General features: G+C 48.0%; 1 protein-coding gene across 1 annotated transcript in view; it reads left to right on the forward strand.

The window, feature by feature from the left end:
• Positions 1-12257, forward strand: part of plcb1 (phospholipase C beta 1) — a 751388-nt gene that overhangs the window by 592193 nt on the left and 146938 nt on the right. Inside the window, exon 14 of the mRNA XM_078230364.1 lies at positions 629-806. Coding sequence (XP_078086490.1) covers positions 629-806 — 178 coding nt within the window. The remainder of the gene's footprint in view (positions 1-628; positions 807-12257) is intronic.

Below are 12257 nucleotides of genomic sequence, written 5' to 3' on the forward strand. Positions count from 1 at the left end.
CTCTGCACCTTATTACTTATAGACGCTTTGCTTTGAATGGAGTCACTCTTTTGCTGTCTGGCAGCTCAAAGTCATTAACAAAAATAATTTGTAATTAGCATAGAATAACATGGCCTTTAAAAACAAAGTTAAAATCCTTTCCCAAGTCTTAAATTTGATTTTTGATTTGATTTGGTTTATTGTTGTCACATGTATTGGTATACAATGAAATGTATTGTTCCTTGCGCGCTATGTCAGCACAGCTGCCTCACAGCGCCAGGGTCCCAGGTTCAATTCCGGCCTCGAGTCACTGTCTGTGGGGAGTTTGCACTTTCTCCCTGTGTCTGTGTGGGTTTCCTTTGGGTGCTCTGGTTTCCTCCCGCATTCTGAAAGACGTGCTGGTTAGGTGCATTGACCCGAACAGGAGCCGGAGTGTGGTGAAGAGGAGAGTTTCACAGTAACTTCATTCCAGTGTTAACATAAGCCTTACTTGTGACTGATAAATAAACTTTACTTTACTTTACATCTGATAAAAAAGGTCGGGCAGACAGAGGGTCATACACCGCTCAGTAAAAATATGACCATTTTGATAGTGAAAAGTCTCCCTGCCTGGAATTTGGATGTAATTTTTTTGTCCTCTCTATCTCAGCTCGAGTCCGGAGTTCCTCTTCCAAGCCCGCACGATATGATCGGTAAAATTCTCATCAAGAACAAGAAGAAAGCGCACAAATCTTCCGATGGGAGTGCCAAGAAGAAGCTCAGTGAGCAAGCATCGAACACGTACAGCGACTCATCGAGTGTCTTCGAACCCTCATCTCCAGGAGCAGGTACGCTGAGCCACAAACCACTGGACCAGGAGCTGGGTTGAATTCATTGAATTGGTCGATTATTGTCACGTGTTGGGATGCAGTGAAAAGTGTTGTTTCTTGCGCGCTATACAGAAAAGACATACAGTTCATAGAGTACATAGGGGGGAAGGAAAGGAAGGTGCAGAATGGGTACAGAAAAGACATACAGTTCATAGAGTACATAGGGGGGAAGGAAAGGAAGGTGCAGAATGTCGTGTTACAGTCATAGCTAGGGGGTAGAGAAAGATTGACTTAATGCAAGGCAAGTCCATTCAAAAGCCTGATGGCAGCAGGGAAAAACTGTCCCTTAGTGTCAAGGGGACTAGCTAGAGTAAATGCATGGCATTATGGGGATAGGGCCTGGATGGGAGTGTGGTCGGTGCAGACTCGATGGGCCAAATGGCCTCCTTCTGCACTGTAGGATTCTATTCTATGTGCGGGTTAGGTGGATTGGCCATGCTAAATTGTTCCTTAGTGTCGGGGGACGAGCAGGGTAAATATGTGGGGGATCGGGCCTGGTTGCATCAGCACACACGGACATTCTCTCTTCCACCTTCTTCCGTCAGGAAAAAGATACAAAAGTCTGAGGTCACTTTCCAACTGACTCAGGAACAGCTTCTTCCCTGCTGCCATGAGACTTTTGAATGAACCTACCTCACACTAAGTTGATCTTTCTCTACACCCTAACTCTGACTGCAACACTACATTCTGCACTCTCTCTTTTCCTTCTCTATGAACGGTATGCTTTGTCTGTATGGCGCGCAAGAAACAATTCACTGTATACTAATACATGTGACAATAATAAAGCAAATCAAAATCAAAACGTGTTCTCAGAATTTTGCATCTTTTTCCCGAAGAAATGGCACGGTGGCCCAGTGGTTAGCACTGCTGCCTCACAGCGCCAGGGACCCGGGTTCGATTCCCGGCTTGGGTCACTGTCTGTGTGGAGTCTGCACATTCTCCCCCGCATCTGTGTGGGTTTCCTCCGGGTGCTCTGGTTTCCTCCCACTGTCTGAAAGATGTGCAGGTTAGGTGCATTGTCCATGCTAAATTCTCCCTCAGTGTACCCGAACAGGCGCCAGAGTGTGGCGACTGGAAGATTTTCACAGTAACTTCATTGCAGTGTTAATGCAAGCCTACTTGTGACACTAATAAACTTTTCAAAAAGAATGTGAAAGAGAGGATGTCCAGTTCGAAAGAGTTAGAGTAGAGTTTTAAGAGCATAGAACAAGAGTAAAAGATGGAATTAGCGAGTATGCTGGGGACAGCTTGCAAGAGATCACACATTCCGGCTCTATCTTGTTAAGCTCTGTTGGATATCGGGGTGGAATTTCCCTGTCCCACTCGCCATGGGAATCGGAGCGTGCAGGACACGGATCATGCAAAGGCCCGTTGACCTCGAGCGGGATATTCCTGTCTTGGGACGAGTGCAGTCGGAAAATCCCGCTCAAGGAGTCTCTCAGTCAGGATAAGGATTGAATTTTGTAATCGGATTGCCAGGTCACAAGGGAATTGGGAATGGGTAGGATCATTCGATCCATCTTTGCTCACCTGAAAAAAAGAGACTAGTTTGTCCCATCTCCTTCCCAACATCTGGTGGGGCAGTCTAGAAGGGCAAAATGGCCTCCTCCCATTTTCTATGTTTCTCTTTTAGAATCATCGAATTTCTTCAGTGCAGAAAGGTCATTTGGCCCATCCAGCTGTCATCAATAACAATCCCAACCACGCCCTATCCCCGTAACCCCATGTATTTAGTCCCCCGACACTAAGGGGCAATTTAGTATAACCAATCCACCTAACCCGCACATAGAATAGAATCCTACAGTGCAGAAGGAGGACATTCGGCCCATCGAGCCTGCACCGACTACAATCCCACCCAGGCCCTATCTCCATAACCTCATGCATTTACCCCAGCTAGTCCCCCTGGCACTAAGGGGCAATTTAGCATGACCAATCCAGCCAACCTGCATGTCTTTGGAGTGTGGGGGGAAACTGGAGCACCCGGAGGAAACCCACACAGACACGGGGAGAACGTGCAGACTCCGCACAGACAGTGACCCAAGCTGGGAATCGAACCCGGGTCCCTGATGCTGTGGGGCAGCGGTGCTAATCACTGTGCCACCGTGCCGTCTTATCCACATGGAGTTGTAACTTTATTGTGGAATATAATGGCAAAATGTGTTCTCAGAGGAAAGAGTGTCAGAGGCTAATGTTCTCCACACTTGGGCTCAGGTTTACTTGTGTTCCTTCATGGAGATAGAGTTGATTTGAATTGATTTGATTTATTATTGTCACATGTATTAGTATAAAGTGTAATGTATTGTTTCTTGCGCGCTACACAGACAAAGCATACCATTCATAGAGAAGGAAAGGAGAGAGTGCAGAATGTAGTGTTACAGTCATAGCTAGGATGTCGAGAACTTAATGCAAGGTAGGTCCATTCAAAAGTCTGATGGCAGCAGGGAAGAAGCTGTTCTTGAGTCAGTTGGTACGTGACCTCAGACCTTTGTATCTTTTTCCCCGATGGAAGAAGGTGGAAGGGAGAATGTCCGGGGTGCGAGGGGTCCTGAGGGTGCATGAGGGTGCGTTGAGTGTCTCAGTGAGGTCAACCTTCAGTCTAGGGCAGAGGTTCCCAACCTTTTATATATCATGGCACGCCTGTGTACTATAAAAACATTTTGAGGCCTACATCCTACCCCTATCTCCGTCCCTAACTGGGAACTTTGTTTTTGACTTCTCCCTGTCTCTCTCGCTTCTGATGTGGAGATGCCAGCGTTGGACTGGGGTAAACACAGTAAGAGTTCTAACAACACCAGGTTAAAGTCCAACAGGTTTATTTGGTAGCAAATACCATTAGCTTTCGGAGCGCTACTCATTCGTCAGATGGAGTGGAAATGGAGTGATTTTGTGTCTCTGTGTGCCCTGTTTGAGAGCAGATTTCCACTCCATCTGACGAAGGAGCAGCGCTCCGAAAGCTAATGGTATTTGCTACCAAATAAACCTGTCGGACTTTAACCTGGTGTTGTTAAAACTCTTACTGTGTCTCTCGCTTCTCCCAGGGCTTATGCCCATTTTGAGTTTGCGCTATTGTGCGAGCGCGTGTGGGACCTTTGTCTTCAGCTCCAAGTCCCGGTGATCAATCCGCATGGTCCTGGCCAAAGTCAAAACTCTAAACCGCGCACGTGTGGCTCTATCCCAGCCCAGGGCACATGCAGGAGGCCCAAGATACATCGGGTCTTGGAGATGCCAACCACACGAGCTGAAGACCAAGGTTAGTTTTAGTTTAATTTAGTTTAGTTTAATTACATGAATTGTGAATCTCTGTTCGTGGCACAGCAATGTGCCACAGCTCACCGGTTGGAAGCCACTGGTCGAGGGATTGAAATGACCCAGTGACTTGCTGCACTGGTGGTGGACTCACTTATCTCGACTCATTAACAGTGTAAGGTGCGACGTTACGAGGAAAATGTGGCCATAGCAGAGGAAAAGTTCCAACTGGGGGCTGGGAAACAGTTAATTCGAAACAATGTTTGAGGTTATTTAGTTGGCAGAAGTTTGTCTGTGTACGATATGCCTGGGGCGTGTTATGTAACCCTTGATAATACTGTTTACATTAATAAGGCATGAATGTAAATGAGATGCAGCAGCAGAGAATGACTGGGACTTCACATTGAGGGCCTTTCTCCTCAGTGAAATAAACCCATTAATGTGCCTCAACAGTGCAATAATTTGCATAATCAATAGATTTTTCAGTTTAAAATGCGACGATAATGAACCATTCCGAAACTTGACTGGAGATGGATACACTACGCAGGGAAGGGAGTGATATTCCTACTCCCATCAGCACAATAGCTCATTTTGCTGCTTATATCACTGAATCATAGAATCCCTACCGTACGAAAGGAGGCCATTCGGCCCATCGAGCCCGCATCGACAACAATCCCACCCTCATCCCATAACCCCACATATTTACCTTGCTAATCCCCCCCAAAACTGGGGTCAATTTATCATGGCCAATCAACCTAACCCGCACATCTTTAGACTGTGGGAGGAAACCTGAGCACCCGGAGGAAACCCATGCAGACACGGGGAGAATGTGCAGACTCCGCACAGACAGTGGCCCAAGCCAGGAATTGAACCCGGGTCCCTGGCACTGTGAGGCAGCAATGCTAAACACTGTGCCACCGTGCCACCTGGTTTGGGGGGATCTTTTTAACGTGTGTGTGAATCACCTGATGTGCTGTAAATAAAGCCATTGAAGTTTCGAGCACAGTTGGGGGTTATTTAGCCTATATCAACCGTACTGGCTCTCTGCTAACATCAAACTGGTCTCACTCTCCGCATAGCCCTCTATCTTCTTCCATTTGGAGAAGGCAATGTTCGTTGCCTTAGCTATTCTCCGCGGCAACGCGTTGCGATGAGCCACTGTACAAATATGTTTTCCCTCTTCCTCCACTGTCTTTGTGATCGGTTTTCAATGTTGAGCCCTAATCATTGACTCCCCGAGCAAATGCAACTGAGTCTATCAAAACCTTTGGAAATGACCAAACCCGAACCGAATTAGACATCGTGGCCCCTGGTTCCTTGCAGAATTAAATGGGATTGTTGAAGCTGTTTACCTTGCACTCATCAGGACACTCGCAAGATAAACCGGCAACAAAGGAAACAACAGCCTCTACTGCACGAGAAGAGAGTGCACTGATTTGTTGGCAAGTGGGCTCTGATTGGGAGAGATGTTGCCATGGAGAATGCACTAGCTAATAGTGGACTGACAGTTAACTGCCAAGCATGGTTTGAAAACTTAAACCAGGCAGCCTGACTCCAATTGGTCAAGACATTGTCCTTGAGGAATGACTAACGTGGCATATGAATTTCAGTGCCAATGTGATGCTAGCTATGTAGATTATACTCCCAAAGACCCTTGGATGGTATCAAACAGCATGTCACTTCCATTGTTTGCAACAGGCTAGGTACAGACCGTACCCAACCAGCCCGTGAGTACAAACCTCAAACTACAGTATCGAATATTAGATGTAATTCTGAGATTGGACATTTGCTAAATAATCCCGAGTGGGCTAAAAATTAAGCTGCAAAACAATTCATAATCATCAGTCAAGCTGTATCACATTTGCATGTACTAGAAGCTACATATACTAGAAGCCACACAGGGCCCTGTTCTTTGCAGACAGGAAGAACAGGTACACACATTGCGCCTGTTTCAGCTAAACAAAATAAGTGACAGTCATTTTGCTGGTTCATTCCTCAAGGCAATGCCTTGGACAATCAGAGTCAAGCTGCCTGAGGGCACAGTCTCAAAATAAGGGGGTTGAACATTTTAAGATTGAGATGGGGAGAATTTATTTCACCCAAAAGGCTGTGTGTCTTTAATATCCTCTACCCCAGAGATTTGTCGATGCCCCATTGTTGAGCATATTCAAAGATGGGACAGACAGATTTTCTTTTGACCTCTCGAGAAATCCAATCCGGGAATATGTAGGGAGGATGGGAAAGGGGAACTGAGGCTGAGGATTAGTCACGGGCGGCACGGTGGCACAGTGGTTAGCACTGCTGCCTCACAGTGAGAGGGACCCGGGTTCGATTTCCAGCTTGGGTTACTGTCTGTGTGGATTTTGCACATTCTCCCTGTGTCTGCGTGGGTTTCCTCCGGGTGCTCCGGTTTCCTCCCACAGCCTGAAAGACGTGCTGGTTAGGTGCATTGACCTGAACAGGCGCAGGAGTATGACGACTAGGGGAATTTCACAGTAACTTCATTGCAGTGTTAATGTAAGCCTTATATGTGACTAATAAATAAATGATCTGACTGAATGTTGGAGTAACTTCAAGGAGATGTGTAGTCTGTTTCTGCTCCTATTTCTTCCGTTATCCTTCCCACTGAACCCACAATGAATCACCTTCAAGCATTATCAATCCATAAGGCTCAAACATTTTGGGGGGAATTTTCCCATCTCGCCCGCCACGGGAATCGGAGCGGACAGGGAGCGGACCTTGCAATTGACCTCGGACAGGGATTTTCAGGTTTTGGGGTGAGCGCAGCCAGAGAATCCCACCCTTCATTGGATTTGATTTATTCTTGTCACTGTATTAGTATACAGTGTAAATTATTGTTTCTTGCGCTATACAGACTGAGCATACCATTCATAGAGGACATGGAGGAGAAGGAAATGAGAGAGTGCAGAATGTAGTGTTACGGTCATAGCTAGGGTGTAGGGAAAGATCAACTTAATGCAAGGTAGGTCCATTCAAAAGTCTGACAGCAGCAGGGAAGAAGCGATTCTTGAGTCGGTTGGTACGTGACCTCAGACTTTTGTATCTTTTTTCCCGATGGAAGAAGGCGGGAGAATGTCCGGGGTGCGTGAGAACCTTAATTATGCTGGCTGCTTTACCGAGGCAGCGGGAAGTGTAGACAGAGTCAATGGATGGGAGGCTGGTTTGCGTGATGGATTGGGCTACATTCATGACCCTTTGTAGTTTCTTGCGGTCTTGGACAGAGCAGGAGCCATACCAAGCTGTGATACATCCGGAAAGGATGCTTTCTACAGTGCATCTGTAGAAGTTGCTGAGAATCCATCAGCACAAGTGTCATCCTAGCATCTGCATAGAATAGCATCCCTACGGTGCAGAAGGAGGCCATTCGGCCCATCAAGTCCGCACTGACCACAATCCCACCCAGCCCCTATCTCCATAACCCCATGCATTTACGCTGGCTAGCCCCGCTGACACTAAGGGGCAATTTAGCGTGGCCAATCCACCTAACCCTTTGAATTGTGGGAGGAAACCGGAGCACCCGGAGGAAACCCACGCAGACATGGGGAGAACATGCAGACTCCGTACAGACAGTGACCCGAGGCCAGAATCAAACCCAGATCCCTGGCACTGTGAGGCAGCAGTGCCAATCACTGTGCCACCCCTGTACCTAAGCCACTGAATCATAACTCCTCAATATTGCAATTGGTTCTGAATCTGATGAAGTGATCTATTCTCACCGGTGCATTTGCCAAGTTAGTGCCCCTCAAATTGAATAAAGCTCAATGCTAACCATTTTCCACTCTCTTGCTGACACAGATAAGCAAGGGGTAGGTGAGGACATTGCTATTGTTTCATTGCAATGATTAATAAGTTACCAGAGAGTCAGCTGATGATCTCATGGATTCTCTTTATTTAGTCAACTACTGCCATCTGGTGCTGAATGAAGAGTAATGCAGATACTATTAACCCTCAGTTTTGTTTCAGTGTCGTACAGTGCATTGAACTGAGGTTTGTTTGAAATTTGTTCCACGTCAATACTGAATCCCATTTACCATCGCTTTCTGATTGTTGAAATGCCAGATTTCCGAGTCATTGGTAATATTGAATGTTGGGAACAGGAAAACGCCATTCGGCCCATCGAACCCGTTTTGCCGTTCATTTTGACCCAGACTGATCTGTATCTAAACTCCATCTGGGCCCAACTTTCTGCATAATCCTGAATGTCCCTGTCCAGTGGAAAACCATCAGTCTCCGTTCTGAACTTTTTGATTAATCCCCAGCCTCAACTCAATTCAAACTTTTGAGAGAGGGACAGTGAGAGAGAGACAGCGAAAGAGACAGCGAGAGAGAGAGAGATAGAGAGAGAGATAGATAGAGAGAGAGAGACAACGAGAGAGACAGCGACAGAGAGACAGCGAGAGAGAGAGAGAGATAGAGAGAGAGAGAGACAACGAGAGAGAGACAGTGAGAGAGACAGTGAGAGAGAGACAGCGAGAGAGAGAGAGATAGAGAGAGGGAGACAGTGAGAGAGAGAGCAAGAGAGAGACAGCGAGAGAGAGACAGCGAGAGAGAGAGAGATAGAGAGAGGGAGACAGTGAGAGAGCCAGCGAGAGAGACAGCGACAGAGAGACAGCGACAGAGAGACAGCGAGAGAGAGACAGCGAGAGAAAGACAGCGAGAGAGAGACAGCGAGAGAGAGACAGCGAGAGAGACAGCGAGAGAGAGACAGCGAGAGAGACAGCGAGAGAGACAGCGAGAGAGACAGCTATATAGAGAGAGAGATAGCGAGAGAGAGACAGCGAGAGAGAGACAGTCAGAGAGAGAGATAGATAAATAGAGAGAGAGAGAGAGGCAGCGAGAGAGAGAGAGAGAGTCAGAGAGAGAGAGACAGCGAGACAGACACAGTGAGAGAGAGACATTGATAGATAGAGAGAGAGAGACAGCAAGAGAAAGACAGCGAGAGAGAGACAGCGAGAGAGACAGCGAGAGAGAGACAGCGAGAGAGACAGCGAGAGAGACAGCGAGAGAGACAGCTATATAGAGAGAGAGATAGCGAGAGAGAGACAGCGAGAGAGAGACAGTCAGAGAGAGAGATAGATAAATAGAGAGAGAGAGGCAGCGAGAGAGAGAGAGAGAGTCAGAGGGAGAGAGACAGCGAGACAGAGACAGTGAGAGAGAGACATTGATAGATAGAGAGAGAGAGACAGCAAGAGAGAAACAGATAGAGAGAGAGACAGCGAGTCAGAGACAGCGAGAGAGAGATAGATAGAGAGAGAGAGACAGCAAGTTAGAGACAGCGAGAGAGAGAGACAACGAGAGAAAGACAGAGAGCGAGATAGATAGAGAGAAAGAAAGCGTGAGAGAGAGACAACGAGAGAGAGAGACACAGAGAGAGAGATAGATAGAGATAGAGAGAGAGACAGCGAGACACGCAGATAGATAGAGAGAGGCAGCGAGAGAGAGACAGTAAGAGAGAGGCATTGAGAGAGAGACAGCGAGAGAGAGGGAGAGATAGAGATAGACAGTGAGAAAGAGACAGCGAGAGACACAGTGAGAGAGAGATCGAGAGAGAGAGACAGTCAGAAAGAGAGAGATAGATAGAGAGAGACAGCGAGAGAGAGACAGCGAGAGAGAGACAGCGAGAGAGAGACAGGGAGACAGACAGACAGAGAGAGAGAGACAGTGAGAGAGAGACAGTGAGAGAGAGACAGTGAGAGAGAGGCAGTGAGAGAGAGAGACAGCGAGAGAGAGACAGTCAGAGAGAGAGAGAGAGAGAGAGGCAGTGAGAGAGAGGCAGTGAGAGAGAGGCAGTGAGAGAGAGCCAGTGAGAGAGAGAGAGAGACAGTGAGAGAGAGAGAGATAGAGAGAGAGAAACAAACAGCGAGAGAGAGGCAGCAAGAGAGACACAGACACAGTGAGAGAGAGAGACAGTGAGAGAGAGATAGATAGATAAACAGCAAGAGAGACACAGAGAGAGAGACAGGCAGTGAGAGAGAGACAGTGAGAGACACAGCGAGAGAGAGACAGCGAGAGAGAGAGATAGAGGGAGACAGTGAGAGACAGTGCGAGAGAGAGAGAGAGAGACAGTGAGAGAGGAGGAGATAGAGAGAGACAGCGAGAGACACAGCGAGAGAGAGACAGCGAGAGGCAGCGAGAGACAGTGAGAGAGACAGCGAGAGAGAGGCAGCGAGAGACACAGCGAGAGAAAGACAGCGAGAGGCAGCGAGAGAGAGACAGTGAGAGAGACAGTGAGGGACACAGCGAGAGAGAGGCAGCGAGAGAGAGGCAGCGAGAGAGAGACAGCGAGAGAGAGAGATAGACAGTGAGAGAGGGAGAGAGCGAGATAGATAGATAGAGAGAGAGCGACAGTGAGAGAGAGAGACAGTGAGAGACAGTGCGAGAGAGAGACAGCGAGAGAGAGACAGCGAGAGAGAGACAGTGAGAGAGAGACAGCGAGAGAGATAGAGAGAGAGACAGTGAGAGAGATAGATAGATAGAGAGAGAGAGACAGCGAGAGAGAGACAGCGAGAGAGAAAGAGAGAGAGAGAGATAGATAAACAGCAATAGTGAAACAGTGAGAGAGAGAGAGAGATAGTGAGAGAGACAGCAAGAGTCAGCGAGAGAGAGAGACAGTGAGAGAGAGACAGAGAGAGAGAGACAGCGAAAGAGAGAGACAGTGAGAGAGACAGCAAGAGACAGTGAGAGAGAGAGACAGTGAGAGAGAGAGACAGCGAGAGAGAGAGACAGCGAGAGAGAGACAGCGAGAGAGAGAGAGATAGAGAGAGAGACAGTGAGAGAGATAGATAGATAGAGAGAGAGAGAGACAGCGAGAGAGAGACAGCGTGAGAGAAAGAGAGAGAGAGAGATAGATAAACAGCAATAGTGAAACAGTGAGAGAGAGAGAGAGATAGTGAGAGAGAGACAGCAAGAGTCAGCGAGAGAGAGACAGTGAGAGAGAGACAGAGAGAGAGACAGCAAGAGACAGTGAGAGAGAGAGACAGCGAAAGAGAGAGACAGTGAGAGAGAGAGACAGCGAGAGAGAGAGAGACAGCGAGAGAGAGAGACAGCGAGAGAGAGAGAGACAGCGAGAGAGAGAGACAGCGAGAGAGAGAGAGACAGCGAGAGAGAGAGACAGCGAGAGGGAGAGACAGCGAGAGAGAGACAGCGAGAGAAAGAGACAGCGAGAGAGAGAGACAGCGAGAGTGAGAGAGATAGAGAAAGACAGCGAGAGACAGTGAGAGAGAGAGATAGAGAGACAGTGAGAGAGAGACAGCGAGAGATAGAGAGTGAGAGAGAGCGAGTGAGAGAGAGGCAGCGAGAGAGAGGCAGCAAGAGAGAAAGAGAGAGAGATAGATAAACAGCAATAGTGAAACAGTGAGAGAGGGAGAGAGAGAGATAGTGAGAGAGAGACAGCAAGAGTCAGCGAGAGAGAAAGACAGTGAGAGAGAGACAGAGAGAGAGAGACAGCAAGAGACAGTGAGAGAGCGAGACAGTGAGAGAGAGACAGCGAGAGAGAGAGACAGCGAGAGAGAGACAGCGAAAGAGACAGCGAGAGAGAGAGAGATAGACAGCGAGAGAGAGAGACAGTGAGAGAGAGAGACAGTGAGAGAGAGACAGAGAGAGAGAGACAGCAAGAGACAGTGAGAGAGAGAGACAGCGAGAGAGAGACAGCGAGAGAGAGAGACAGCGAGAGAGAGAGACAGCGAGAGAGAGACAGCGAGAGAGAGAGACAGCGAGAGAGAGACAGCGAAAGAGACAGCGAGAGAGAGAGAGAGAGATAGACAGCGAGAGAGAGAGACAGTGAGAGAGAGAGACAGCGAGAGAGAGACAGAGAGAGAGAGACAGCAAGAGACAGTGAGAGAGAGAGACAGCAAGAGAGAGACAGCGAAAGAGAGAGACAGTGAGAGAGAGAGACAGCGAGAGAGAGAGACAGTGAGAGAGAGAGATAGTGAGAGAGAGAGACAGCGAGAGAGAGAGACAGTGAGAGAGAGAGACAGTGAGAGAGAGAGATAGTGAGAGAGAGAGACAGCGAGAGAGAGAGACAGTGAGAGAGAGAGATAGTGAGAGAGAGAGACAGCGAGAGAGAGAGACAGCGAGAGAGAGACAGCGAGAGAGAGACAGCGAGAGAGAGACAGCGAAAGAGAGAGACAGTGAGAGAGAGAC

This window comes from Mustelus asterias, chromosome 15 (assembly GCF_964213995.1).
Source record: "Mustelus asterias chromosome 15, sMusAst1.hap1.1, whole genome shotgun sequence".
Classification (NCBI taxonomy): domain Eukaryota; kingdom Metazoa; phylum Chordata; class Chondrichthyes; order Carcharhiniformes; family Triakidae; genus Mustelus; species Mustelus asterias.